This window comes from Callithrix jacchus, chromosome 10 (assembly GCF_049354715.1).
Source record: "Callithrix jacchus isolate 240 chromosome 10, calJac240_pri, whole genome shotgun sequence".
NCBI lineage: Eukaryota > Metazoa > Chordata > Mammalia > Primates > Cebidae > Callithrix > Callithrix jacchus.
This window is the reverse complement of record NC_133511.1, coordinates 65,676,563-65,702,378: the sequence shown is the minus strand read 5'-3', so window position 1 is coordinate 65,702,378 and position 25,816 is coordinate 65,676,563. Positions and strand designations below refer to the sequence as shown.

Genomic DNA, 25,816 nt, shown 5'->3' with positions numbered 1-25,816 from the left:
CATTACCCCCCAACACCCCTCCAGCTGCTTCTTTGTAGCCAACCCTCCCCCCAGGTTCATCCATTGGCAACTACTAGTCTGTTTTCTGTCCCCGTTGTTTTGCCTTTGACACAATGTCATATAAGTAGAATCATACATGTTTGTCCTTTTAAATCTGACTTCTTTCACTTAGCATAATGCAGTAGAAACTCATCCATATTGTTACAGGTATTGTTATAGTGTGTTCATTTTTATTGCTGTGTAGTATTCCATCATATGGTTGTACAATCATTTATCCATTCAATAGTTGAAGGACAGTTGGGTTGTTTCCAGTTTTTGATGACTATGAATATGGCCACTGTAAACATTCATGTACAGGTTTCTGAAGGAATGTCACTTTTTATTTCTTATTTATTTAATTTACTTTTTGAGAAAAGTTCTCTCTCTGTTGCCCAGGTTGGAGTGCATTTGTATGAACACAGCTTACTGCAGCCTCGAACTCCTGGGCTCAAGCGATTTTTCTTCAGTCTCCTGAGTAGCTGGGATCACAGGCATATATCACCATGCCTGGCCACTTTTTTTTCTTCTTTTTTGTAGAGACAGGGCCTCACTATATTGTTCAGGCTGGTCTTGAACTCTTAGGCTCAAGCAATCCTCCCACTTTGGCCTCCCAAAGTGCTTGGATTACAGGCATGAGCCACTGTGCCCAGTCACTTTTTCTTTAGAGTGGAACTGCTGAATATGATAGTAAGTATGTTTAAATTTATTGTAAGAACCTTCCAAATTGTTTTCCAAAGTGTCTGTACCATTTTGCATTTCCACTAGCAGTGTATGAGAGCTCTAGTTCCTCTTTGTCTTTGCCAAAACCATTTGTTGAAAGCAACAATTGAATTACCTTTGTGCCTTTGTTGAAAATCAATCGACCATCTATGTGCAGGTCTATTTCTGAATTCCCAGTTCTGTTCCATTGATCTAGGTGTCTGTTCTTTCACCACTGCCACACTGCCTTGATTACTGTAGCTTCCTAGTAAGTCTTGAGACCAGATAGTAGAGTCCTTCAACTTTCTTCTTCTTTATAAAAATTGCTTGGCCATTCTAGATTTTTTTACCTTTCTAAATTTGGAATCAATTTCTCTATGTCTTAAAAACAATCCTACAGAGGTCTTGATTTGTATTGCATCGAATCTAAGACTGAAAACAACCCAACTATTCTTCAGCTATTGAACGGATAAATTATTGTACAACATAAGATGGTACAACCATAAGATGGTTGTACAGTCATTTAGCTGTGAACATGACATAGCTAGCTCTCAGTTTATTTGGGTCTATTTGATTTCTCTTCGGTACTTTTTACTTTTCAGCATAGAGATCATGCACATATTTTGTTAGGTTTACCTCTGAGTATTTCAGTTTTGGGTGCTGTTATAAATGGCATCATCTTTTAAATTTCTATTTCAGTTGTTCAGTGTTACTCTACAGAAGTACAGTGGGGGGATTTTTGTGTATTAATCATGTTTCCTGCAACCTATCTAAACTCAGTTATTATTTCTAGTAGCCTTTTCAGGAATTTTAATGTAGATAATCAAGAAGTCTGAATAGAGACCATTTTCGTTTTTTTGGTTTTTGCTTGTTTTTTTTTTTTTTTTTTAGTGACAGGGTCTCTCTTTGTTGCCAGGCTGGAATGCAGTGGTGCAATCATAGCTCACTGCCACCTTGAACTCCTGGGGTCAAGGGATCCTCCCACCTCAGTCTCCGAGAAATTGGAGTTACAGGCATGCACCACCATGCCTAATTTTTAAAAGCTTTTGTAGAGATGGGGTCTTGCCATCTTGCCCAGGTTGGTTTCAAACTCCTGGGCTTAAGTGATCCTCCTGCCTCGGCCTCCCCAAGTATTGGGATTACGGCTATCGAGCGTCTGTTCCTGGCCCTATTTTATTTCTTCTTTGTAATCAGTAGGACTTTTGTACCTCTTTTTTGCCGTATTGCACTGGCTAGGACCTCTAGTATAATGTCAAATAGGAGTGGTGAAAGTAGTCATCCTTGCCTTGTTCCCAATGTTAGAGGAAAAGTATTAAGTCTCTCACCCAAAACTATGTTAGTAAATGTCGGTTTTTCATAGATGTTCTGTATCAGGTTAACAAGTTTTCTAAGAGCTGTTTTGCTTTTTTAAATCATGAGCAGATGTTGAATTTTGTCAAGTGTCTTTCTGCATCTGTTGAGATAAGCACTGCTTTAGCTGAATCCCCAAATTTTAGATATTTGTTTTATTTTCCTTTAATTCACAGTGTTTTCTTTCTTTTTTCTCCCCCGCCCCCATCTCCGACCTGAAATGGATGCTCCTTTCTGGTGTAATTTCACAGTATTTTCTAAATTTCTTTTTGATTTCCTCTTTGGCCCATTTAGAAATAGCTTAATTTTCAAACATTTCCAAATTTTCCAATTAACTCTCTATTATTCTGATTTAATTCTGCTGTGACCAAAGAACATACTTATGATCTGAATTCATTTAAATTTGGCCGGGTGTGGTGGCTCATGCCTGTAATCTCAGCACTTTGCAAGGGCGAGGCAGGAGGATTGCTTGAGCCCAGGAGTTCAAGACCAGACTGGGCAACACAGTGAGACCCTGCCTCAGAAAAGAAAGATTTTTAAAAGTTTAAAATAAAAAACATACAAATTATTTAAAATTTGTTAAGATTTTTTTGCCCAGAAAATAGTTCTTGGAGAATGTTTCATGTACACTTGAAAAAAATGCATATTCAGTTGTTTTTAGAGATGAAATATTCTGTAGTGTTTATCAGGTCAAACTGATATTGTTGTTCAGGTCTTCCTGTACTAATATTCCGTCTTCTTGTTTCATCAATTACTGAGGGAGGAATGTTGTGGATTTGTATATTTCTCCCTTCGGTTCTATTACATTTTGCTTTGTATATCTGGAAGCACCACGATCAGATTCATACACATTTAGGGTTGTTACCTTTTCCTGGTAAATGGATTTTATTATTACACGTCCCTTTTTACCCCGGTAACATTTCTTGTACGGAAGCCGATTTTGTCTGATATTAATATAGCCATTTCAGCTTTCTTTTTATTATTGTTTGCATGGTGTATCTTTTTTATTCTTTTCATAAAGACATGCTTATCTATGTCTTTATATTTAAAGTAGGTTTCTTTACATTTAAAATATGTTTATAGACCACTAATCAGCTCTTGTTTTTTAATCCAATCTGGAAATCTCTATCTTTTGTTACACGCAGTTCATTTACATTTAATGTAGTTATCGATATGGTTGTATTTAGGTCTACCACTTTTATTTTTCTGTTTGTCCACCTATTTTTTATTCTTTTGTTTCAACTTTCCTGTCTTCTTTTACAATACCTGGATGTTTTTAGTGTGTCATTAATTTTTTTTCACTATTGTAATTTATCTATATGTCTGGCTCCATTTTAGTCTTTGCTGTAGGGTCAATATATATATATAACCTTTCACAGTCTACTTAGAGTTAACATCGTACCATTTCACCATTTCACATGTAATATAGAAGCTTTGAAAACAAATATGCTTATCTGCCCCCACTGAGCTTTCCATTATAGCTGTTAACATGTATTTCATCAACACTGGTAAACCTATCAATGTTAATATATTTTTTTCAACAGTAATAAGGCAGGCATGGTAGCTCATGCTTGTATTTGCAGCACTTTGGGAGGCCAAGACAAGAGAATCGTTTGAGCTCAGGCGTTTTTTGTTTGTTTGTTTTTTGAGATGGAGTTGCGCTCTTGTTACCCAGGCTGGAGTGCAATGGCGCAATCTCGGCTCACTGCAACCTCCGCCTCCTGGGTTCAGGCAATTCTCCTGCCTCAGCCTCCTGAGTAGCTGGGATTACAGGCACGCACCACCATGCCCCACTAATTTTTTGTATTTTTAGTAGAGACGGGGTTTCACCATGTTGACCAGGATGGTCTCGATCTCTTGACCTCGTGATCCACCCGCCTCGGCCTCCCAAAGTGCTCGGATTACAGGCTTGAGCCACCGTGCCCAGCAAGCTCAGGCGTTTAAGACCGGCTAGGCAACATGGCAAGGTCCCATCTCTACAACAAAAAATTGGTTGGGTGTGGTGGTGCATGCCAGTAGTTCCAGCTACACAAGAGGCTGAGGTGGGAGAATCATCTGAACCCAGGAGTTCAAGGTGGCAGTGAGCTACGATCACACCGCTACATTCCAGCCTGTCCAGCCTGAGTGAACGAGCAAGACCCTGTCAAAAAACAAACCAACAAACAAATTAAAAAAAAAAAACAATAATAAATACTTTAAAGAACTTAAGAAGATTAGGGGATAAATGATAAATATAGCATTTTAAATGTATCCAGATAATTATCATTTCTGCTGCTCTTAATTTCTAAAGATCTGGGTTTATCTCTGGCATCATTTCTAACTACATAACTTTGTTGAGCATTTTTTTTTAGAGTAAATCTGCTGGTGACAGATTCTCTTGGTTTTCCTCCATCTGCTAATCTATTTTGCATTCTTCTTGAAGGATGTTCTCACTAGATATAGATTTCTGGGTTGGCAATTCTTTTAGTGCTGTAAAGATGTTGTACCACTTTCTTCTGGCCTCCTTGTCTTTTATTAAGAAATCTGCATTCAGATAGTCATTACTTGTATGGAAGAAAATACATGAATGTGTCCTTTTCTCTAGCTGCTTTCAGAATTTTTAAATTTTTCCTTGGTTTTCAGCAGTTTGATTATTTATGTTTATATGTGATTTTCTTTGAGTTTAATGTATTTGAGATTTGCACAGCTTCTTGAATCTATAAATTTATGTCTTTTACCAAATTTGGGGTGTTAGTGGCCATTATTTTCTCCATCAGTCCCTTTCTCCTCTCTTCTGGGAGTCCAGTGACATGAAATATTAGGCCTTATGATACTGATCCACAGGTCTCTGAGACTTTGTTAATTTTTTCAACCTATTTTCTCTGTTTTTCAGATAATAATTTCTATTGATCTATATTCAAATTCGCTGACTCTTTCTTTTGTCATACCCATTCTGCTATGAGCTTATCCAATAAATTTTTAATTTCAGATTTGTACTTTTCGGTTCTAAAATTTCCATTTGGTTCTTTTTTAATAGTTTCTATATCTCTGCTGGGAACAACTATTTCCATCTACTTCAAGTTATAACAGCTACTTTGAAATCTTTTATAATTCCAATATCTGAGTCATCTTAGAGTTGGCATCTGTTGATTGTATTTTTCCTTCAGAATTGGTTACATTTTTTTCTTTTTTAATTGAAACGGAATCTTGCTCTGTTGCCCAGGCTGGAGTGCAGTGACACAATCTCGGCTCACTGCAACCTCCACCTCCCAGTTTCAAGCAATCCTCCTGCCTCAGCCTCCCAAGTAGCTGGGATTACAGGCGCATGTCACCATGTCCGGCTAATTTTTGTATTATTTTAGTAGAGACAAGGTTTCACCATATTGGCCAAGCTGGTCTCGAACTCTTGACCTTGTGACCTGCTCACCTCAGCCTCCCAAAGTGCTGGGATTACAGGCATGAGCCACTGCGACCAGCCAGTCACATTTTTATAGTTACAGTTGTTGCCCCCATCTTCAGTTTTGCTTTCCCTAGTTTCAGTTACTTGCAGTCAATGACAGTTAAAAATATTAAATGGAGAATTCCAGAAATAAATAATTCACAAGTTTTAAACTGTGCACCATTCTGAATAGTGTGATGAAATCTCACACTGACCCACTCTCTCCTGCCTGGGACAGAAATCGTTGTTTTGTCTGGTGTACCTTGGTTGCGTATGCTACCTTAACATTGGCCCCAAAGTGCCAAGTAGTGATGCTGGCATTTGTTATAATTGTTCTATTTTATTATTATTATTGTTAATCTCTTACTGCACCTAATGTATAAATTAAGCTTCAAAAATTAGATGGACATGTTGGCACACACTTGTAATCCCAGCTATTGGGGAGGCTGAGACATGAGACTCTCTTGAACCTGGGAGGCAGAGGTTGCAGTGAGCCAAGATCGCACCACTGCACTCCAACCTAGGTGACAGATTGAGATTCTGTCTCAAAATATATATATATATATTATTCATATGTAATTAATTTTCTAGGAAAGTCATCTTATACACATGGGTGTTTTCCTTTTGTGTTAATAGACACATTAGCGTTTGGAACATCGACTCTTTCTCACTGATATCCTTTTTCCTCCCATATGTTCTGTTAGACCAGGTGGCAGGTAAGTCTTAGAAAACTGAGGTGACTTTAGGAAGACCCAGCAGAGCAGGAGATGAGCACTGAACAAGAACCAGGACTGGGGCTGGAGCAAGGACTCCAGCTGATGTGGTCAGTGATGCCAAAGATAGAAGACAGGGTGGCTTCACCCTAGGAGCAAACCATGGGCATAAGGTCCAGTGGTATCTGGTTTGGCAGCCTCCCAAGGCCATAAGGCTGAAGAGTGGCAGGAGAGGGACAGGAGAAAAGTCCTTGGCAGTCTCCAGAAGTGGGTGCCAGGACCAGGCTGGAGCTGGGGCCACAGACAAGGAAAGACAACACCCACGCATAACAAGGGAAGAGAACACCCAGTCATGAGTCCCATCTGCCAGTCCCGGGCAGCAGGCCAGCATTTCTTCGTCTTTGTCCTGCCATGGGCTTATGAGACAGAAATGAAAGCACAGCCAGCATCCTCTGTCACAAAAGACCTTTAATGGCCTCCTATTTATTGTTCTTTTGTTCATTTGTTAGAATTGAATAAACTATAATAACTCGTCTGACATAATAAGAATGCCACAGGTATAACAGATAAACCTGGCAGGTGGTCCAGGAATGAGAGTGGCACAAAATAATCACTCAACAAAAGGGCCACAGACCTGGAGACTCTTCTCAGCCATCTCTCACTCCCGCCCCAGGACACAATCCATGCAGGCTCCCATTCCATAGAAAGAGGCAGGTCCCACAGCATCTGCAGCTAGACCTTAACACTGAGCAGAGATGCCCAAGAAGACGGCACTTCCTATGCTAGTTCCCAAGTGCTCTGCTCATCTACCGTAGAGGTCAGGACCATATCCCAAGTTTGTGAGTCACCTACCTCTCATACTCACCACCTCATATGACCACCATATCCACCTCTCCTATGACCCTTGCAATCGTCCCAGTGGGGTGGGAAGAGCCTGACACTAGCCCCATTTTACACACAGGGAAACTAAGGACACACTCAGACCAATGTAGTAGACCCATGTCATGCGCTTGCTGTGCCCTGAGCTCCACATTTTCACCTAGAATTCCCTGGGGGTGGTGGGTGGGGGACAGGGCAGGCAGGATTTTGTGCCAAGGGCTGGTCCAGGTCTCACCAAAATGTCCAGGATTCCTGGGGGAATCCTGCCATCAAAGGAGGGACTTTTGTCATAAAATCCTCCCTGAGTCTGTCTTTTATGTAAGCCAAGATTTCCATCCTACTGGCTTTATGTAAAGATGAATTTAACCCTAGCCTCTCTCTCATCACCCTGCTTCTCCTGCTGTCCACTGGGCCTGGGCCAGGAAAGTGGGGCCCCACACAGGGATGCAGACACAAGTCCTCGGCGGGGGATTGAGGCTGTTTCCTTGCTCCAGAGCTCCCCATACTTCATGAGCCAAATCCCCATGGGACCCATCCCCACTGAGGGCCAGTCCCCTGTCCAAATCAAACCTTGGCCAGAGCTTCAGGGTGGGTTGGCTAGAAAAACCATCAATTGTGTGTGTGTGTGTGTTGTGTGTGTGTGTGTGTGTGTGTGTAAATGATTGGGCCTGGGTCTGTGACCCAAGTTCCAATGCAAAGACACTTTGTACTGGAATGCTGGAGTGCTGGAGCCATTCCAACATGAACAGCAAGAATAGAACCTGTGCTTGCTGGTCTAAGATCAAACTTCAAGATGGTGGTTTGAAGTTTTTCTTCAAAGAAAGCTTGAAAATGAAATCTCAGTTGGCAAGACATAAAAGCAGAGTTGTTCTGGTGGAGGTGGAAATGGGAGGAGGGCTGGAAACCTATCCTTTGCCTCCACTCCCATCTTCCCACCTTAGCAGCCCCTGACAAAGCTCTGTGGAATACCAGGGGTTCCACAGCACCTGGTTTGAAAACCACTGTCGGTGTCTACGAACCATGGGTCCCACGGACCTGTGCTTTAACTTCTTTTGGGGTGAGGACTTGGGAGCATGATGCGGGGAAGATGTTTCCCCTTCAACAGGGCCTCTCTTTGAAGCTGCTGTGCAGTGACCCTGTAGGGAAGAGGCAGAGATGGGGATCCTGCCACTTTAGTCCAGGAGGGAGGGCAGAAGTCATGGAGCTGCCTGGGCCAGGAGGACACAACACCAGGCCCAATGCAGGCCATATACATGAGGGTTCAGGGGTCTGTTTTGGTCCTTATTGAGTTTAAAAAATATCTGTATCAGAATAGGCATAGGCCTATGTCCATGAGACCCTGTAAGAGTGTAAGACAGGGGCCTAACCCCTTCCTCCTGAATGGGTGGGGAGCATCCATCCCCAGTGACTGGCAGAGGAGAAGCCACTTCTCTGGGCCGCTGACACCACTGGGGGATGGATCCCCTGTGGCTCAGCTCTCAGGGCAAAAGGCTTGGATTTTCCCTGGGCCCGAAGCCCTCCCAATGTCGCCGAGAAGCTGTGGTGGCTCCAGTTGATCCTGGAAGAGGCCTTACACTTTCAAGGAAGGAACAAGCAATTTCTATTTCTCCTTGCCCTTAGATTTCTGCGGTGGAATAGCGGTGGTTTCCACTCCCTGAGCCTGGGAGCTGGATGCGCTCTTTAACCTGAGGTCAGAGCCAAGGCCTCTTGGCCTCTGTAGGGTCTGAGAGATGGAAGATGTGAGTGACACCAGGCTGAGGAGGGTCCAAGATGTCCCCATCCATCAATCACTGACAGCATCCATGTCTTCCCTCTGTGTCTTGGTTGCTGGGACCACTATTTTTGGGCATGATATTCCTGAATTGTGTCTACTCTCAGCTGGGTCATCAAAGCCAAACTGGCTGTATCTCATTCTGTTGACATCTGCCTACGTGAGAAGTAGGGCAAGAGATGAAGACTGGTGGGGAGGGCTCCTCCTGCAGCAAACTTCCTGTGTGACCTTGGGCCATCCCTGCAGTGGCAGGGCCATACCTGTGCAGCCATTTTCAATGTACAGAGCCCCGACCGCTGACTTTCATCTCATCTGGGCCTCATAACAATTCCTGCGTCAGGCAGGGAAGGGATTACAGTCCCATTTTACAGTTAGGGAAACTGAGCTCAAAAGGTCGAGTAGCTTGCCCAAGTCCCCCAGGTGGTTGGTGACAGCCAGGACTGAGAGGCAGCACTGGGGACTTCCAGGACAGAATTCCTCTGACTGCACCACATGGGAACCAGCTTGTCAGGAACTCTCCCACAAAACCAACAACCAGGTGAACCCACTCTAGCGGGTCTGAGCTCTGAGGCTGAGGAGGGTGCAGCCAAATAACTCAGTCCTCATCTTCATGGGGACTCAACTCTTCCCCCCGGTGAAATGCTGAGGAGGTCCAGCTGGCCCTCTGCTTGGTGGGTTTTCCCTGGGGCATGTTCTTCCTTCCTGCCCAGACCGCTATCCACATGCCACCCACAGGGAGCGCTGCAATGTCCCAGTGAGGGATGACTTTGCCAGCGCAAAGTTCTATGCCACCCCAAATGCTTGGCACAGAAACCATCAATACTGTGGGCTGGTGCCTGGGGGCCCAGTGAAGCTCCCCCACCCCTAGTTTCACTTCAAGGTCTCACCTGGGCAGGCTGACTTCAGAATGGAAAGGGGCTCTGCAGAGCAGCGCTTGCTCGGCCGTGTTCGGAGGCTGGGAGACGGTGTTTGGAGCTGACCAGAAGCTTGGAAAGATGACCCAGGCCTTCCTCTCCAGGAAGAGGCTGAAGGAAACACAGCCTCTTTAGTCTGTGTGTCCCTCAAGGCTACAGCACATGGCCATGCAGCAGGGCACCTGGCCATGGTGCAAGGGGTGCCAAACCTAACCTGTGTGTCACTCACAAAGCTGCACAGTCTAGTGTGGGTCTGAATCCACCCAGAAAGGGCACCGTCTTCTAATTCACATCAAGGCACCATAGGGACCAGCAGCCACCAAGAGCCCTAAAGAGACCTACCCTCTACTACTTCCCCCTACAATGTTCCCCTGACCACGGGCTTCCTGAGGATAGGGGCTGAGACTGACCCATCTCTGTGTCTCCTGCGCTTGGCGTAGAGCTGAGTCATAGAGCTGAGCAAAGGATGGTTAGGCTGGATTCAACTAAATTTGACCATTGCCTTGTGCAGTCCTGGCTTAGGAGGAAAAAAAGTGCTCTGATGCTTCCCTGCAGCTGGAGAAATCTGCTACATAACACTAGGCTAAACCCAAGAGTGAGTATCATGCTGAGGTGGAGAGAAGGCTCGGGAAACCAGCCTGACAAACCTCTTCCATGCATGCGTTAGGAACAGGGGAAGAGGTCTGCAGGAGAGGGGTCATCCCGGACACTAAAGGGTCTTGTGTCAGCCCCAAAGGTTTCAGAGGAAGACACTGGAGGGCGTATGCTTGCCGTGCATTGCTCCAGCATTTCATCAGTTCTGTGCCTGCCCAGATGAGATGCAGCCTGCCCAGCAAGCTCTGAGAGGGGCTGGGACACCTGCTGCTAGGTCCTCAAGACTGGCCTGGGGAGTACCGCTGCCCCAGCTGACTTGGTTCTGGTCTGGGGAAGAGCGGTCCCTTGGGTTGAGTGGTCATGAGACTCAGAAGGTGCACTGCCAGGATTGTGAAACGGGTGGTTTGACCACGGGAAATAATCACACTGCCTGCCCCAGGATTGTGAAACGGGTGGTTTCACCACGGGAAATAATCACACTGCCTGCCCCAGGAGGTGCTGGACTGTAAAGGGTTGAGATCACACTTGGATAAGATTTTTTTGTCTCTCTTTTCAGACAAGTATGGGACAGAGATGGAAGGGAGCAGAAATTGAGGAAAGAGCTCTTGTCCTGCTAATCAATGTATTTGCTTGGGTAAACCTCAGGGTGTCTGCATTCACATGGGGCTGTGAGGTACTGGAGGACCTGTCACAAGCCCCTCAGCTAAGCCTCAGCAAATACATGCTCTGTCCCTCCTTGAGCAACTCATACTAGCTATGGCCACAGCCTGACATCAATTCCCTTCCCAGTCCTGGGCAGAGGGTGGGGTTCAGGGCAGTTGGTGCTCCATAGGGCCCTGTCACCTCTGAGGTCCAATAAGTCCCCTCTTGAGGCAGAGAGACCAGTCTGCAGCTCTCGCTCCACTCACCAGACCAGGAGCTCTAATGTTCACAAATTCTTGGCGGCTGGAGCTAGGAGGGCCCATTGCGATCATCTGGTCAAGCTCTTTGCTTTACCAAGTGAGAAACTGAGGCCCAGAGAGGGGAAGGAACGTGTCCAAGGTCACACAGCAAGTTATTCTCAAAGGCCAGGCAAGGAAGATAACTCCTAACACTTTCTACCTCGTCTCCCATCTGGCCTCTTGCCCCAGGAAATGCCCCAGGTCTTAATCACACCAATACCAGTATGTGTGTACTGGGTACCCATGACACTGGGAACTACTGGAGGTCATCAACTCCCCAAGAAAAGAAGGGGCTTCTTTGCCCCAGCAGCCTCCTTCCCTTTGGGTGAGGATATCTCAACGGATGCTGCCAGCTTCTGGGGTAGGAACCCCTTTGATTGTGGCATGGTGGCCTCAGGCTCTCTCTCCCAGTCCACAGGGTCAGTCCAGCCCTGGGGAATGGCAGGGGAAAGCGGGAGATACTAGTGGCCTCGGCCCCCGCTGGATCCCCAGCCTTGCTTCCTGCATGACCATGTGAAGTCCATAAGGAAGGGACATAAGACAGACTCCCCTCTCCCCTCCCCCTGCCCCCATCTCCGAGTGCCCCCAACTTTGGGAACTCTCCTCAGGAGCTTCAGCTCACTCTGCAGGGGGCTGGTGCTTGCTGAAGACCCCCTCCCTCCCTCCCTCTGCCTTTTTCTCTGTGCATGTCTCTGCAGGCCCATGCACATGAAATACAAGGTAGCTAAGATGTCACATCCTGACTACTGAAATAGACTTGGGCGAGTCCACGCAGGTTGCCTCAATCTAGGTAACTGCTGGTAGGAGTCAGTCCAGCTGCTTTTCTGCACTCCTGGGGTCTACGAACTTTCACCAATGTCGGTATCAGACATGAGGACATTGGGTGGAAAGGCAGGTGAAGGTGGAAGGTCTTTGGTGGGTCAGAACTCCAAAAAGGCATTGAGAATCTGTCCACAGTTCTGCCCCTCCCAGCCAGGAGGTGGCCTTCAATGTGTCATCTTTTAGCTGCCAGAACCGTGTTAACCACCTGGGACCATGGACATCTTCCCTTATGTCTTGAGCCCTCATCCCCACCCCTCCAAGCCCTCATGCTCACCACACACATGCCCCATCCTTCCCTGCCTGCTCCCCATCTCAAGTCCAATTCCAAGGCCAGAGCCCTGGAAGCTTTTCTGGGAGACAGCATGTAAAGAAGGGGAGTGGGGAGGCGATGGCAGAGATGGGGTGAAGCTGGAGTGCTGTGGTCCTGTTGGCATGGTGACTTGGGGCCAATCCTGAGCCCAGAGATTCATCACCGTGATCCGGAAGGCCACGGGGGTCCCCTGGTAGAAACTGGAAGAACAAAGGGGAGGAGAAACCAGAATGGGAAGACGAATAAGCATCCGAGTGCACGAGAGTGGAGCTGGAGCCACGTGGAGGCAGGGTCGGCCCGTCTATCTGTTGTTGAGCTGTGGAGAGCCAGTACCATCCTCCTCTTCCTCCTTGTCATCCTTCATGCCTTTCAGTCTCTGACGGGCAAAGTCCTCAAATACAATGTCGTCATCACTGGTGGGAAAGACAAGGAAAACGTGGTGTGTTTGCAGGGGCAGGGAGAGTAGGCTTATCCAGAGGCCCGGCCAGATGTGACTCAGAGTGTGGCTCTGGGGCCAGGGAGAGAACCACCATCTCTGAGGTCTCCGGCTCTGGAGCTGACCATGAGCAGAAAGGCCTGCTTGGCTGGCACATGTGGATGCCACCTGTGGCAGTGGGGACGGTCACATCAGGACTCGGGCCAGTCATAAAAGGGGCAGAGAGAGGCATGAATTTGACTCTTGTGCATGAGGGCTAGAAAAGTAACCTGGTTCTTTAGGAGGTGTGGGGAGCAGTGTGGCTCTGCAGCCAGAGGAAGGACTTATTCCCACTGCAAGAGGCCAGGCCACCAGTAGCTTCACAGCATGTTCTGTATCCCCCGAGAATAGCCTGGCAAATGCCACCCCACCACCCAGACAACTACCCTTAGGAAGCATTCCTGTTTTTGGACAGAAAGGTGTGGTTTGGCTTAACGGAAGAGAAGACCATGAAGAACCTTTCTCCCAGGAAGTGTCAGCTCAGATTCTACCATGGGGGATCCTGGACAGGAGAAGGATGGGGTAGGAGGATGGTGAATCTAAATAGGAGGGCAGAGGACCTGTTTGTGAGGAAGGGGGAGACTTGAATGGGGTTTCAGGACTGAGGACTGCCTTCAAGAACAGCGAGACCCTTCTATCATTAAATATGTCCACTTAGGGACCTGCAGGGGTCCAACCAGGTCTCCTGCCCAACAGAGTTCAGCTAGTGCATGGGGCATTCTCATGGTGTGACTTGAGACCTCCACACCCCAGATTTCTCCCGGGGGACAAGGGAAGATTGGCTTTGGAGTTGGAGCAAGAAAGCTGCTTGGCCCTGGAGGTGGTCCACACAGTCGGCCCAGTCCTCCCCCTCTGGCAACTGTCCGGTGACTCGATGGCCTTTGACCGCAGGGAAATCCACATCGATCGGTCCTCAAGAGTCAGAAGCAACAAGATCCCCAGTCCCCTGCCCACCCCACAGCCTGATTCCACTGGTTGGCGTGGGCAGGACAGGAGAGCTGAGCCCAGGGCCACGAACCAGCCCTGTGTGAGCCGAGCAGGCGCTGTGGATGGACGAACGGACTGACGGACGGACGTGCAAGGACCAGGGAGGAAGACAGACCCCACCAAGGCAGGAGGAAGAGGAACAGGCACGGAGGGTCCTTCAAGTCACATGCAGGCAAGCGGGTTGCTGAAGAGGCGAGCAGAGGCGGCTCTCAGCAGATGGGGTTACACCAGTGGCTCCTCAGGGGTTAATAAGCATATATGCAAATGACCCCCTCCACCCTGTGCCCCCCTCACGGCCCGCCCACCCGGATGTCTGCAGGCAGGGTTCGGCTTACTTTGTGTCAAGTTCTATGAGATTGGTATCTACTGGCGTCTCGTTCTCTGGAACTAAACACAGGGCAGTGGGCAGGACGTCCAGGGGTTAGTGAGGGATGAGCATGGGGCAAGTGGGCACAGGTCCCCACCCTGGGACAACCAGACTAACATGAGGAGGGCGAAGGAAAAAGGGGAATGGAGAGGGGAGGACTCATTCTTGGTCTTAAAACACCCCAAATTATCTGGAAGGCAGGGAGGAAGGCACCAGGAGGGCCCAAATGCCCGCTGCAGCCCCAGAAGAGCAGAAAATCCTCCAGACCTCTGTTCCTTTTGACAGGTCTCCAACATGACTTACGTTAATTCCTTGCATGCATGCCTTTCACCAACTCTAAGACAACTTTTTTAAAAATTTTTCCTTCACATTTTAACATCTCTGAACTTGGAGTGTCTTACCATTGACGGCATTGCACAGGTTAGCCATGCAAGTTCTTTCCTAATCGTACCTACTATGATGACTCTCTCTACTGAAAGTCTCGGATTCAATGAAATATGACAAATCTGGTATCACTTGAAAAACATGACAGGCCCGGTGCGGTGGCTTACGCCTGTAATCCCAGCACTTTGGGAGGTTGAGGCAGGAGGATCACCTGAGGTTAAGAGTTCAACACCAGCCTGGCCAACATGGTGAAACCCTGTCACTACGATAAACACAAAAATCAGCCAGGTATGATGGCAGCCTCCAGTAATCCCACCTACTTGGGACACTGAGGCAGGAGAATCTCTTGAACCCAGGAGGCAGAGGTTGCAGTGAGCTGAGATTGTACCACTGCACTCCAGCCTGGGCAACAGAGAGAGACTCTGTTTCAAAAAAAAAAAGAAGAAGAAGAAAAACATGACAATGGTGTCCAGCAGTCATCTTATCCATGCAGCCCTTTCCCCTACTTCCAAACGGGACCCAGCCCATGCCTGAGTGCAAGATAGAGGCTCAAAGCATGGCCAATGAGCTCCCTCCTCCTCTCCTGGCCTCCCTCTCCCATGGGGAACAGGAGCTGTGCCTCACTGTCTCCTGGTAGGGTCAGAAGCAAATTTAGTTCTGGACCCCACGAAAGATCTGGGGACCTGAGAAAAGGGTGCCTGGGCTGAGAGCAAACCCGGGGCAAGGGGTGGGTTACAGGGTCACATGGTAGCTGCTGGAGAACCCCTACCCCAGAGACCCACAGATTCTGCTCACCTTCCCGATGAGGAGGTTCCTCTTTGGGCTTGGGGTGCATTAGGGTGAAGGGCAGTTCCACAGCCACGTCGCTGAAACAGAGACCCAGACCCAGTGAGCCTTGAGCAGACTCGAAGGCTGTGGGATTCGATGCGCTGCCAGTCCAAAGACTGGGGAGGGTTTTGCTGTCAGAGGAGGTAGATCCCAAAGATGCCCTCCAGCCCCAGTTTTCCACTCAGAGCCTCGGTCTGCCTGGGAGCTGGACCAGGAGACTTCCTCTGGCTCCAAAAAGAAATGGAAGGCTCCCCTTTCCTGAGACGGCTCCCTGGGTTCCCACAGGCTGAGAGGAGGCCAAGGGGTGGGCAAGGATTGCCCAGGGCAGCATGCACCATGGTCACTGCGGGGCTCCAGAGGTGCCCTGAAACTCTGCCCACCTCAGATCACCACTGCCACCTCTCCTCCCCTGACATTGCCCTTCCCAGCTTCCAGGTTGGAACCCCTCCTGCCCTGACACCATCCCATCTCCCAACACATCCAGGGCGCTCTTGTGAAAGTGCTCAGGCGACCCTAGTCCCCCTGCAATCTGGGTGAAGCACTGTTGAGGTCAGTTTAGTCAGGTTTAGGATGGCCCCAGGGCCAAGGCTGTCCACACTGTGGGGATGCGGGGGAAAGTGGTCGGGAAGACCCAGCCACCAGCCAGTGCTACTGATGGGGCTTTCTCTGTGTCTGGCCCTGACGGACAGAATAAGAGCAGGTATTCACATGGTGCTGACTATGCCAAGGATTACTGTAAACCCCTTCCATAGAGTAACTCACTTAATCTCGAAACAACCCTATTATTATCCCCAGTATACAGACTGGGGCATTGAAGCATGAGGAGATTAAAATATCTTGCCCAAGGCTATGCAGCTATTAACGGTAAGTGATAGCAGATTCTGGCTCCATAACCACACCCTTGGCCACTGTGTGACAGTAGCAGGATTGAGACTAACAAAAGCAACCCCGAAGGCTCCTCTCAGCTTGGCGTGGCATCACCCTAGGAGACCCCCCAATTGTGAGTGCCTCCAGGCACAGGCCACATCTCACTGATCTTGTTGCCCAGAGCCCAGCTGGGAAGGAGAAAGGGAAAGGGAACGGAGTGGTCAGAGGCACAAGCTAGGCAACTAGAAGGGTCTGCTCTGCCAGCCTTGCCACTCGCTGGCGCAGCAATTTCTGGCTTTGAGTCTCACTGAGCTCAGCTTCGAAGTCGGGATAACAATACCTGTCTTCTAGAGCCACTGGAACTTCCTAGAGGTGAGGCAGCTAAATGCTAGTTAAACTGTAAAGCTTGGCGGGGCACAGTGGCTCATGCCCATAATCCCAGCACTTTGGGAGGCCAAAGCGGGCAGATCCCTTGAGCTCAGGAGTTAGAGACCAGCCTGGGCAACATGGTGAGATGCCACTCCCCACCCCCCGTCTCTACTAAAAATACAAAAATTAGCTGGGCATGGTAGTGCACACCTGTAGTCCCAGCTACTCAGGAGGCTGAGGTGGAGGGATGGCTTCCACCCAGGAGGCAGAGGAGGTCACAGTGAACCAAGTCTGTATCACTGCACTCCAGCCTGGGCAATAGCATTAGACCTTGTCTCAAAAAGAATAAAAATATAAAATGAAAATGTGAAGCTTGTGCCTGCCATAATCATTACTTCCCCCAGTGGGAACCTGGGGTTTTATAAGGCTGTCAGAACTATTTGGACTTTTTTTCTTCCTTTTTTTTCATTTTGCTTTGGGGAGCTGGTGGAAGAGCAAGTTTGCCAACATTAGGGAAAGAATCTGGACCTTAATCTTCTACCAGGCCAGGAACGATAAGAGCAGGGGGCACATCTGATTCCTCTCTGGGACTTTGGCACTCAGCACCAGCCTAGGTACCAGCCTGGGTTGAGGAAATCCTTGCTGAATGATATTACACTGAATTGAATTAAACGAATTTCACCTGTCAAATCAGGCTAAGATTTCTTAGGATGAGCCACACTGCCATCTTGTGACAGAAGGCCAAACTGCTGTGTGTAGGGTACAGACATGTTTGGAATCTAAGTGCATCAAGCTGGCTGCAAGGAAGCTGTGTTTACAAAAGAGGACCTCTCCTTAGCAACTCTCAGCCAGCAGCAGCTCATTCTCATTAGTTCGGAAGTTTGAAAGCCATGAAGTCTGCATTTCTCCAAAAGCTCCTATAATTCAATTGATCGGTAATTCAAACAGCCCTCTTGGGGGCCACTCCCTGTATCAATGCAATCGGGCTTTGCTCTCTGTAAAGGTCCCTGTCACTCGGGTGGAAGAGCAAAGTGAGGTTTGTTAAAGAGAAACAGTGTCTCCCAGCTCACACCTGAACCTGGCAATCTGAAATGACCACCAAGATTCCTTCCAACCCAGTGCCCTGTGATTCTGGTCAGTCAAGCCAATCGGCTCCAGGCCCTCCAGGAAGGTGGGTGAATCAGGTGGAAGGGAGGAATTTACCTGGATGCAAGATCTCCCAACAGGCTGGGTGGGTCAGAGGAGGCAGGAGAAGTGGTCAGGAGAGAGTTCAGAGAGGAAGAAAACAAAAAGCACATTCATTCACCACTTCTGCTGCCCCCAGATAGAGAAGACCCACGGGACACACTCCACCCGCCCCCGCCCCACCCGGCACAGCCCTGACTGCTCATTCAGGGATATGTAGAAACGGCATTAGCGCTGCCCTGGGTGACTGGGATCTAGACCCAGCTCAAAAACCCCCTGAGCCCCAGGATCCTCATCTGTGAAGGCAGTGTGAAAATTAACCCTGGTGCTAACTACCCCAAGGGAGGCCGGGCTATCTAAAGGCAGAGGGAAGGACTCCGGGGTTGCCAAGAATGTTTGAGAGACTGTGGGTCCTGAAAGGTCACCAGACACAGCATTTGGGATTTGTAATCTTCAGGTGTCCTATTGTATAAGGTCAGGATTACACAGTGCCACCTGCCAAGAGGCATTCTTCTAATAACCAAGGAGACCCAATGTCTAATGGGATTCAGCTTTTCAATCTTTTCATAGAAATGTATGAACTAAGTTACGCACACACAGAAAAGGTAGTTGCTTTTTTTTTTCCTCCCCAAGCTTCCACCAAATTACGCTCCATGGCAGGAAAGTCTGGTCCACTGCTGTGACCCCAGCCCATGACCTGAGTTAGGGGAGGAGACTTCAGGCAATGTTTGGGGCACTGTTTGGGCCTCTGTTTCACCATCTGTAAAATGGGAAAGCTGACCAGCTAGCAAATCCCCAATCCAGCTGTGGGTTCTGAGCCCTTTTAGCTGCTTCCTCAGAAAATCAGCTTGGGCATGCATGGGGGTGGGTGCTATGTCCCAAGGTGTGATGAGGAATATGGCACTCTGGGGGACCCCACAACATAGACTCTGAGGACTCTGTCGCCTGGGCATGGCCAATCCTCAGCGCAAGCCCAGACCCAGGATAGAAGAGAAGGAGAGCGAGAAAGAGATGGGTGGGGGCTGAGGGAGGGGCTGAGGGCCAAGGATGGAAGAGAGGGAAAGTGGACAGGGGAGGAGAAAGAGGAACCACAAGGGAGGAAGCGAAGGGACAGGAGGTCCTGCTCCAAGGTGGATGCAGCTGAAAGGACAGCAAATAGGCAGAATGGGGCAGGGGACTGTGGGCATCTGGGATGCTCCCCTCTGCACTAGGGATCTTGGGCTGGGCTAGAGCACTCACCCGCCCCGAGACACCACCAGCTTCACTTTCACTTTGTAGGAAACAATGATCCCCAGGATCTCACGGTTGGCGCCTTCCCTCAACCTGAAAAGTGACACAGGGGAGCCGGTTCAGTGGCCTCGAGGGATGCGCGAGACCCTGCAGGGGTGGGTGTGCTGGGGGGCACTGGCTATCCATCCCCTATCTGGCTGGCCTCTCAGCCACCATGTCCAACAGAGCCCAGTGTGGAGCCCAGTGGAGGTGAGGAAGGCAAGCTATGCCATTAGGGAGCGGGGAGCCAGAGCCCCAGTTGCACGTCTGGCTGTGAGGTTCGCTCGCTGTGTGGCCACGTTGAGCCCCTCTCCCTGCCCAGGCCAGCATCCCCACGGTGAGGGGCAGGCTCCTCCTCCCCTCAGATGGACTCTGCTTCTCTCAGCAACCTATGAGCAGAAAGGGCCAGATGGGAAGTTCACAGAGAGCGAGGCTGCTGGGGTGGGGTGGGGACTGTCAGAGAAGGATTTCTCCGTGGAGGTGGTGCCTCAGCTGGGTCTTGAAGATGGGTAAAGTTCGAGCCAGGGTGGAGATGGGGCCAAAAGCTTCAGGTAAGTGGGAGGATGTGTAGTTGCTGGGAAGAGAGCTGAGTTCATGCTGGGAGTGGAGGCTGCTCTAGACACAGGCCAAAGCCCCGACGAAGGACCACACTTGCAAGAGGGAAAGATGGCAGCCCCACACACAGAGCACTGCTGGAGTGGAGCAGCCTCGAGGCATCTGTGATGACCAAGCAGCAGGAGTGACCAGAGGCCCTGGGGCCACTGACTTGGAGGGGCACCCCATGTTGGGTCTAACTCAGCTCACCACCCTGGTCTTTCCTCAGGGATACCCCATCTGACTGAAGGCATTGGGTCAGAAGCTGCCACCTCTTGCAGGAAGCCTTCCCAGGTTGCCCTTCCCCGGACTTGGTAACAGAGCCCAGTACTGCCTGAGTGAGCTGGCCTACTGGTCCATCTTAGTCCCTCGGTCACCCCTGGATAGGGATGGGAGTAAGGAGGTAGCTTCCCTGATAAGTCAAGCACCTGAGGACAGGCCCTGGACAAGGCTGGGGAGAGGGTAGCCTGAGCCTTGTCTTTGAACTGGAGGGACCAAGGAGGGTGAAAAGCAACGTGCACCAGGAGCCCAGGGCTAGGCGGGCAGGTCCTCACAGGGTGCTAGAGGCCAAGTTCGTGTCTTCATGCTTGAGCTTCCCATCCAGGGCAAGGCCCCGCTTCTCACGGTTGTTGGCCAGGAAGGGGGTCAGTGTGTAGACCTTGCAGAACGTTGAGCTGGGTGCCACAGTGTCGCTGGGAAGAAAGGAAGCAGCTGTGGAGTTGGCCCTCCCCAGAGCCAACCCCAGCCCTGCTCTCCAGCCCAGCAGAATGTCTAGTCTGGCCCTGCTCCAAGCCTCCCTCTCCTGACTTCTATCCCCCACAGATACAGGGACCACTTGGGCCAGCCCAGCTCCGGAGACCACTGCGACTCAAAAAAGGCACATCCACATTCTATGCACAAACAGGACTGGATCTGGGATATTCTAAGAGATTATCATAGTCAAGCAGCACAGTGCTAAAAAGCACATTTAGTTAAAAAATGACAGCCACAGCAGGCACAGTTGCTCACACCTATAATCCCAGCAATTTGAGAGGCTGACAGGAGGATCACTTGAGGCCAGAAGTTTGAGACCAGCCCGGGCAACAGAGCAAGTCTCCATCTCTACAAAACATGTTAAACATTAGCCTGGTATGGTGGTGCACACCTACTTGAGAGGCTGAGGCAGAAGGATCACTTGAGCCCAAGAGTTCGAGGCTGGCTGTAGTGAGCCAAGATCGCACCACTGTACTCCAGCCTGGGCAACAGAGCAAAACTCTATCTCTAAACAAATTTTATTTTATTTTTTGAGGCAGTCTTGCTCTGTGATCCAGGCTGAAGTACAGTGGTGCGATCTTGGCTCACTGCAACCTCTACTTCCTGGGTTCAAGAGATTCTCCTACCTCAGCCTCCCAAGTAGCTGGGATTACAGGCGCGCACCACAACGCCCAGCTATTTTTTTTATTTTTAGTAGAGATGGGGTTTTACCATCTTGACCAGGATGGTCTCAAACTCTTGACCTCAAGTAATCTGCCCACCTCAGCCTCCCAAAGTGCTGGGATTACAGGTGTGAGCCATTGCACCTGGCCCTGTCTGTAAACAAATTTAAAAAAAAATTATAGCGACACATAAACCATAAATGAAACTATTTGGGCACCCACATACCCACCATCTAGGCTCAACAATTAAAACTCCACTTGCTTTATCGCATCCATCATGTATAGTGTGTTTTGATTGTCCAGTTTTTGCTTGCTTTTGCTCTATCCCCCATCCTTTCCAAAGAGAGAGCTGACATGCAGCAGATAGCGAGCAAGCCGTGGAGTCAGACAACCTGTGCACCAGCCCCAGCTTCGCTGCTTGCTAGCTTACAAGTCACATCTCTCTAGCCACTTCCTCCTCAACACACTGGGGCAGCAGCAACCCCAGCCCCATGGGCTTCCTGAGAAGTAAACAAGCCTATGAGTGCAAAGGCCTACCCAGCCACCCCTGCTGGGATCTGTTACGCAGACCCTGGCACCATCTGCGGGGGTGGGATGTTCTACCCTTCAGGGATTATATGTTACTCTGTTCTAGATCACTTCACTTTACCATCTGGAATCTATGCTTCATGGCTCTGATTTTTTTAAAAAAAGAACAAGAGGCTGGGCGTGGTAGCTCACACCTGTAATCCCAGCACTCCGGGAGGCCGAGGTGGGCAGATCACGAGGTCAAGAGATTGAGACCATCCTGGTCAACATGGTGAAACCCCGTTTCTACTAAAGATACAAAAGAAATTAGCTGGGCATGGTGGCGTGCGCCAGTAGTCCCAGCTACTCAGGAGGCTGAGGCAGGAGAATTGCTTGAACCCAGGAGGCGGAGGTTGCAGTGAGCCAAGGTCCCACCACTGCACTCCAGCCTGGCACCTGGTGACAGAGTGAGACTCTGTCTCAAAATATAAATAAGTAAATAAATAAAAATAAAAAAGAACAACAGTGAATATCAAAAATATCCAGTAACCAGAGAATGCTTGATCTCAACATAGCATGTTCACCTACAGGACATTAAAAACTGTCTCCAAGGCCATCTAGTAATTTTTTAAATGTTTGAAGTTGCAAAAAATACTGATTGGAATTATATATAAACAAATACACATACACAGTAAAATTACATCAGGTGTAATTGCCCCAAGAAATTACTTGTAGGGCCAGGAAAAAGACTGTGTGTGTCTTTAAATGGGAGCATTTATTTCCTTTAGGTAAGTAAAGATGTTTCACTTGAGATCTCTCCTCTTGCCTTAACTGCCAACAAGCTTGGGACAAAATTCAGTCCACACTCAACCATAGTAGTTCTCCTCAAACCTAGATTTTTTTTTTTAATGTCTGTGTATAATTAGTCTCTACACTCCCACACACAACCCCTTTACCCAGTGAGCTGGATTACCCTTTATTAGACTGTGCACCTAGTGCCTTACCTACTTTGCCCTGGCTACCAGGAAGCTCAGAACAAAGTATTTCCCTTCAACCTAGGTTTCTTGTACAATGTAATTATTTTCTTTCCCCAATCCCAATCCCCTTACATTCATTAGCTCTTGTTTTGTCATTCTAGTTTTAGTGGGTCTCTTCCTTGATTGTACCTTGCATTTTCTTGTAGCTAAATCAGGTAGATGGTTTCTAAAAGGCTCTTTGGGATCATCTACTCTGAGTGGCAAGGAATTCTGAGGCCCAGCCCTCTGCCAGGTGAAGAAGAGACACCTGGACCTGTAACAGGATACCTAGAGCTTTTTCCCGCCCAATCCCACATGCCCAAGGCCAGATGTGTGCTCACTTACTCAGCCTCTTCCATGGCAACAGGGCACTTGTACTGAGCTGTGTTGAAAAGGCAGATGTCTGCATACTGGCGCACTGGGGAGGGAGAGGAATGAGGTTGAGCGAGTCTGGAATGCAGCTCCCATGGAGTCTCTCAGGCTTCCTGGGGTTGGGGATATTCAGCCCCAGGCAATGGCCACAGGCCACCAGTAGGGACTTCTGCCTGAGACTACCTCTGTCTTCCATCCAAAGGGTAGCCCCAAAACACACAAATTTCCTTCCATAACCAAAGCCTTCTCCTCAAGTACAGCTTTGCCCAGAACCCAAGAAACTGAAGAGAAGAGGTGGCTTAAAGAATGAACTCATTACCTGGCCAATAAACAGCCTCCCTGACTCGCCTCAAAAGTGGGGCCCTGTGGCTCAGGGCAGGCCCTTGTATTTATTATACAAGGCTGTTGACAAGGCAGACCCTTCAGCCACCCCCAGCCCATGGGAAGATTGCCTCTCCTGTCCCCTACGCTGATCATCTGCCTGGGGTACCTGAGATCTTGATCTTCTTCACCATCTTGTTGGTGTTGTTGGTGACATGGACGTTGACGCTGATGGGTTCTCCATGGTAATAGATCTGGGGGGCATAAGAAGGAATGGCTGGGAGGATAGCAAGGTTCTAGGGAAAGAGGAGGGAGAAAAGCCCCCCATGATCTTCCTGGGTTCCTCAGACCTTGGGCATTCTGATATTTGCCTTAAGTTCATCAGCCGCTTCCCATTGCTGCTAAGGAACCAAGTACACTAGCCCTTCAGTTCCCTGGAGGGACCCTTGAAAGATAATGGAATTGGAAGGTGACAGTCCTGGGCTCCAGTCCTGGTTTGGCCACCAGTAATCACGACATGAGAAAAGCAGTGCAACCTGGGGTAGGTTATCTAAGCCTCAGGGTCTCCCTCTGTGCAATGAAGAGGTTGGACTGGGTGATGTCTCAAGACCCTGCCAGCTCTAAAATCTGTCCATGGAAGGCTCTGGAAGAAGCAGGGAAAGGTGAGGAGTGGCTGACCAGCTCACGGAGGGAGCCAGCTCTGAATCCCTCCCAAAAGGCCTTAACTTGCATCTTCCCAAGGCACGTGCCTTCAGCCATGCCCCTAGAAGGGGGAGTGCCCACACCTCATGGAAGGGCCAGCCTGAGCTCACAGCAGGCGTCAGTCAGCTGGGCTTGAATCAGAGCTTGAGGGGAGGCCCTTCCTTCTGCAGGGCTCGTTGTCCTGATGCTCAGGGTTGGAGGGGAGGCCGTGACCTCCCCTGTCCCCTCTGCAGAGCTCGCTGGCCTTCAGCTCTCGGACTGAGGCAGGCAGCTGGTGGAGGTGGGGGAGGATGTCCAGGACCTTCGGGAGGGTCTCTGCTCCCTTCCGAAGTCCATCACATCCTTCAGGTTCATGCCCCCTCTGCCACTCCTTTAGGCCCAAGAGGCTTCTCCAGATCCCCCAGGGGAGGTCTCAGATTCCTTGAGCCCTGTGGTCCTCAGGCTGGGGGTAAAAGCTCTTGCCTGAGGCATCCCCGCAGGCCAGGAGAGAGCAGGGATCTGAGGTCAGGCCCTGGTGGAGCAGCCCCCACCCCCTGCCAAGTCTCCTACCTCCTTATCCAGGGAGGCCTCTAGGTGTAAGGGCTTGTCCGACATTAGGAACTGCCTGGTGGTCTCGGCTGTGGGCTGGGGACCAGGCCTCTCAGGGGCATACTGAACTTTCCGGATGACCAGACGCACAGAATTCCTAATGGAGATGGGTGGAGTGAAAGAAGACCAGGGTCAACTGCCTTCATCCCCTCTCCTAGCAAGCCTCACATCACTCTCCTGCTCAAGAGACTGCCATGGCGCCCCATTGCCTTAGAATCCAGCCAAACTGCAGAGGTCAGCATAGGGGTCCCGTCACCATCTGGCCCCATTCCATCCTCCCCTGTTCTGTCCAGAGCGGCCCTGTGGCCGCACAGGGGTCCTGATACCCAGCAGGATGCTGAAACAGGAGCTGCATTTTCACCTCCTGCTTCCCTATGCCACCAAACAGGTGACATTTTCACTTCCTGCCTCCCTATGTCACCTTACACAGTGTCCCTCTGTCATCTATTTTGGTCACGTAGGAAACTATTTGTATAAGCTCTTTAAGGGCAGAAAGTTGTGTCTGAAGTGTTCACAGCAGTACTCTGCGCACCTACGCTGTGCCTGCCATACAATAAACACCTGTCAGATGTCTACTATGCAGAACTATGCAGAGGGAACGGGGCCCCATGAAGAAATGGGGCTTGGGGAGGTGTTGGGGTTCAGGGAGGAGCTGTGGATTCAGTCAGGGGGACGCCAGCCAATGAAGGGGACAACCCCAGGGAGGGGAGAAGGCCCAGGGATGAAACTGGTTCCATGAAGGTTACAGGGGCTCAGCGAGTAAACGAGGATCTCGTGAGGGAGAGGGACTCGGTGAGGCCATCTCTGAAGCATGCTGGAAATGCTGGCATCTCCATTGCTCAGATAAGCTGTCTCTATTGCCTGGAACCAGAGAGCCGAGGTCAAACTTCCAGTTCTCTTCTTACCATGGCCTTGGGTGCATTAATCTCTCTCTGCCTCCATTCCCTCATCTGTAAGGGTGACGATAGAAGGAACTATCTCTTTTTTTCCTTTTTAAATTTTTATTTGTTTATTTATTTTGAGATGGAGTGTCACTCTGTTGCCCAGACTGGAGCGCAGTGACGTGATCTCAGCGCACTACAACCCCTGCCTCCCAGGTTCAAGCGATTCTCCTGCCTCA

At 49.3% G+C, this 25,816-nt stretch overlaps 1 protein-coding gene and 1 pseudogene across 10 annotated transcripts in view; both read right to left on the bottom strand.

Moving 5' to 3' along the window:
- Nucleotides 1-6,669: 6,669 nt before the first annotated feature.
- LOC118145787 (uncharacterized) lies at nt 6,670-11,866 on the bottom strand (annotated as a pseudogene). The gene has a single exon (XR_004731238.3). The product of XR_004731238.3 is annotated as an uncharacterized LOC118145787 (transcript).
- The window catches only part of ARRB1 (arrestin beta 1), a 96,783-nt gene continuing 77,636 nt past the window's right edge, over nt 6,670-25,816 (bottom strand). For 3 of the 9 annotated variants that reach the window (XM_035265423.3, XM_078340238.1, XM_078340236.1), the window contains 8 exons: nt 24,658-24,793; nt 23,576-23,660; nt 23,059-23,131; nt 20,330-20,467; nt 19,152-19,235; nt 15,459-15,529; nt 14,248-14,299; nt 6,670-12,863 (listed from right to left, as the gene is read on the bottom strand). In XM_035265423.3, the coding sequence (XP_035121314.1) occupies nt 12,752-12,863; nt 14,248-14,299; nt 15,459-15,529; nt 19,152-19,235; nt 20,330-20,467; nt 23,059-23,131; nt 23,576-23,660; nt 24,658-24,793 (751 nt within the window). In that variant the 3' untranslated portion in view covers nt 6,670-12,751. Of the gene's footprint in view, nt 14,097-14,247; nt 14,300-15,458; nt 15,530-17,930; nt 17,955-19,151; nt 19,236-20,329; nt 20,468-23,058; nt 23,132-23,575; nt 23,661-24,657; nt 24,794-25,816 lie in introns of all 9 variants that reach the window. The other 6 variants (XM_035265420.3, XM_078340237.1, XM_078340240.1 and 3 more) reach the window with 5 other exon arrangements.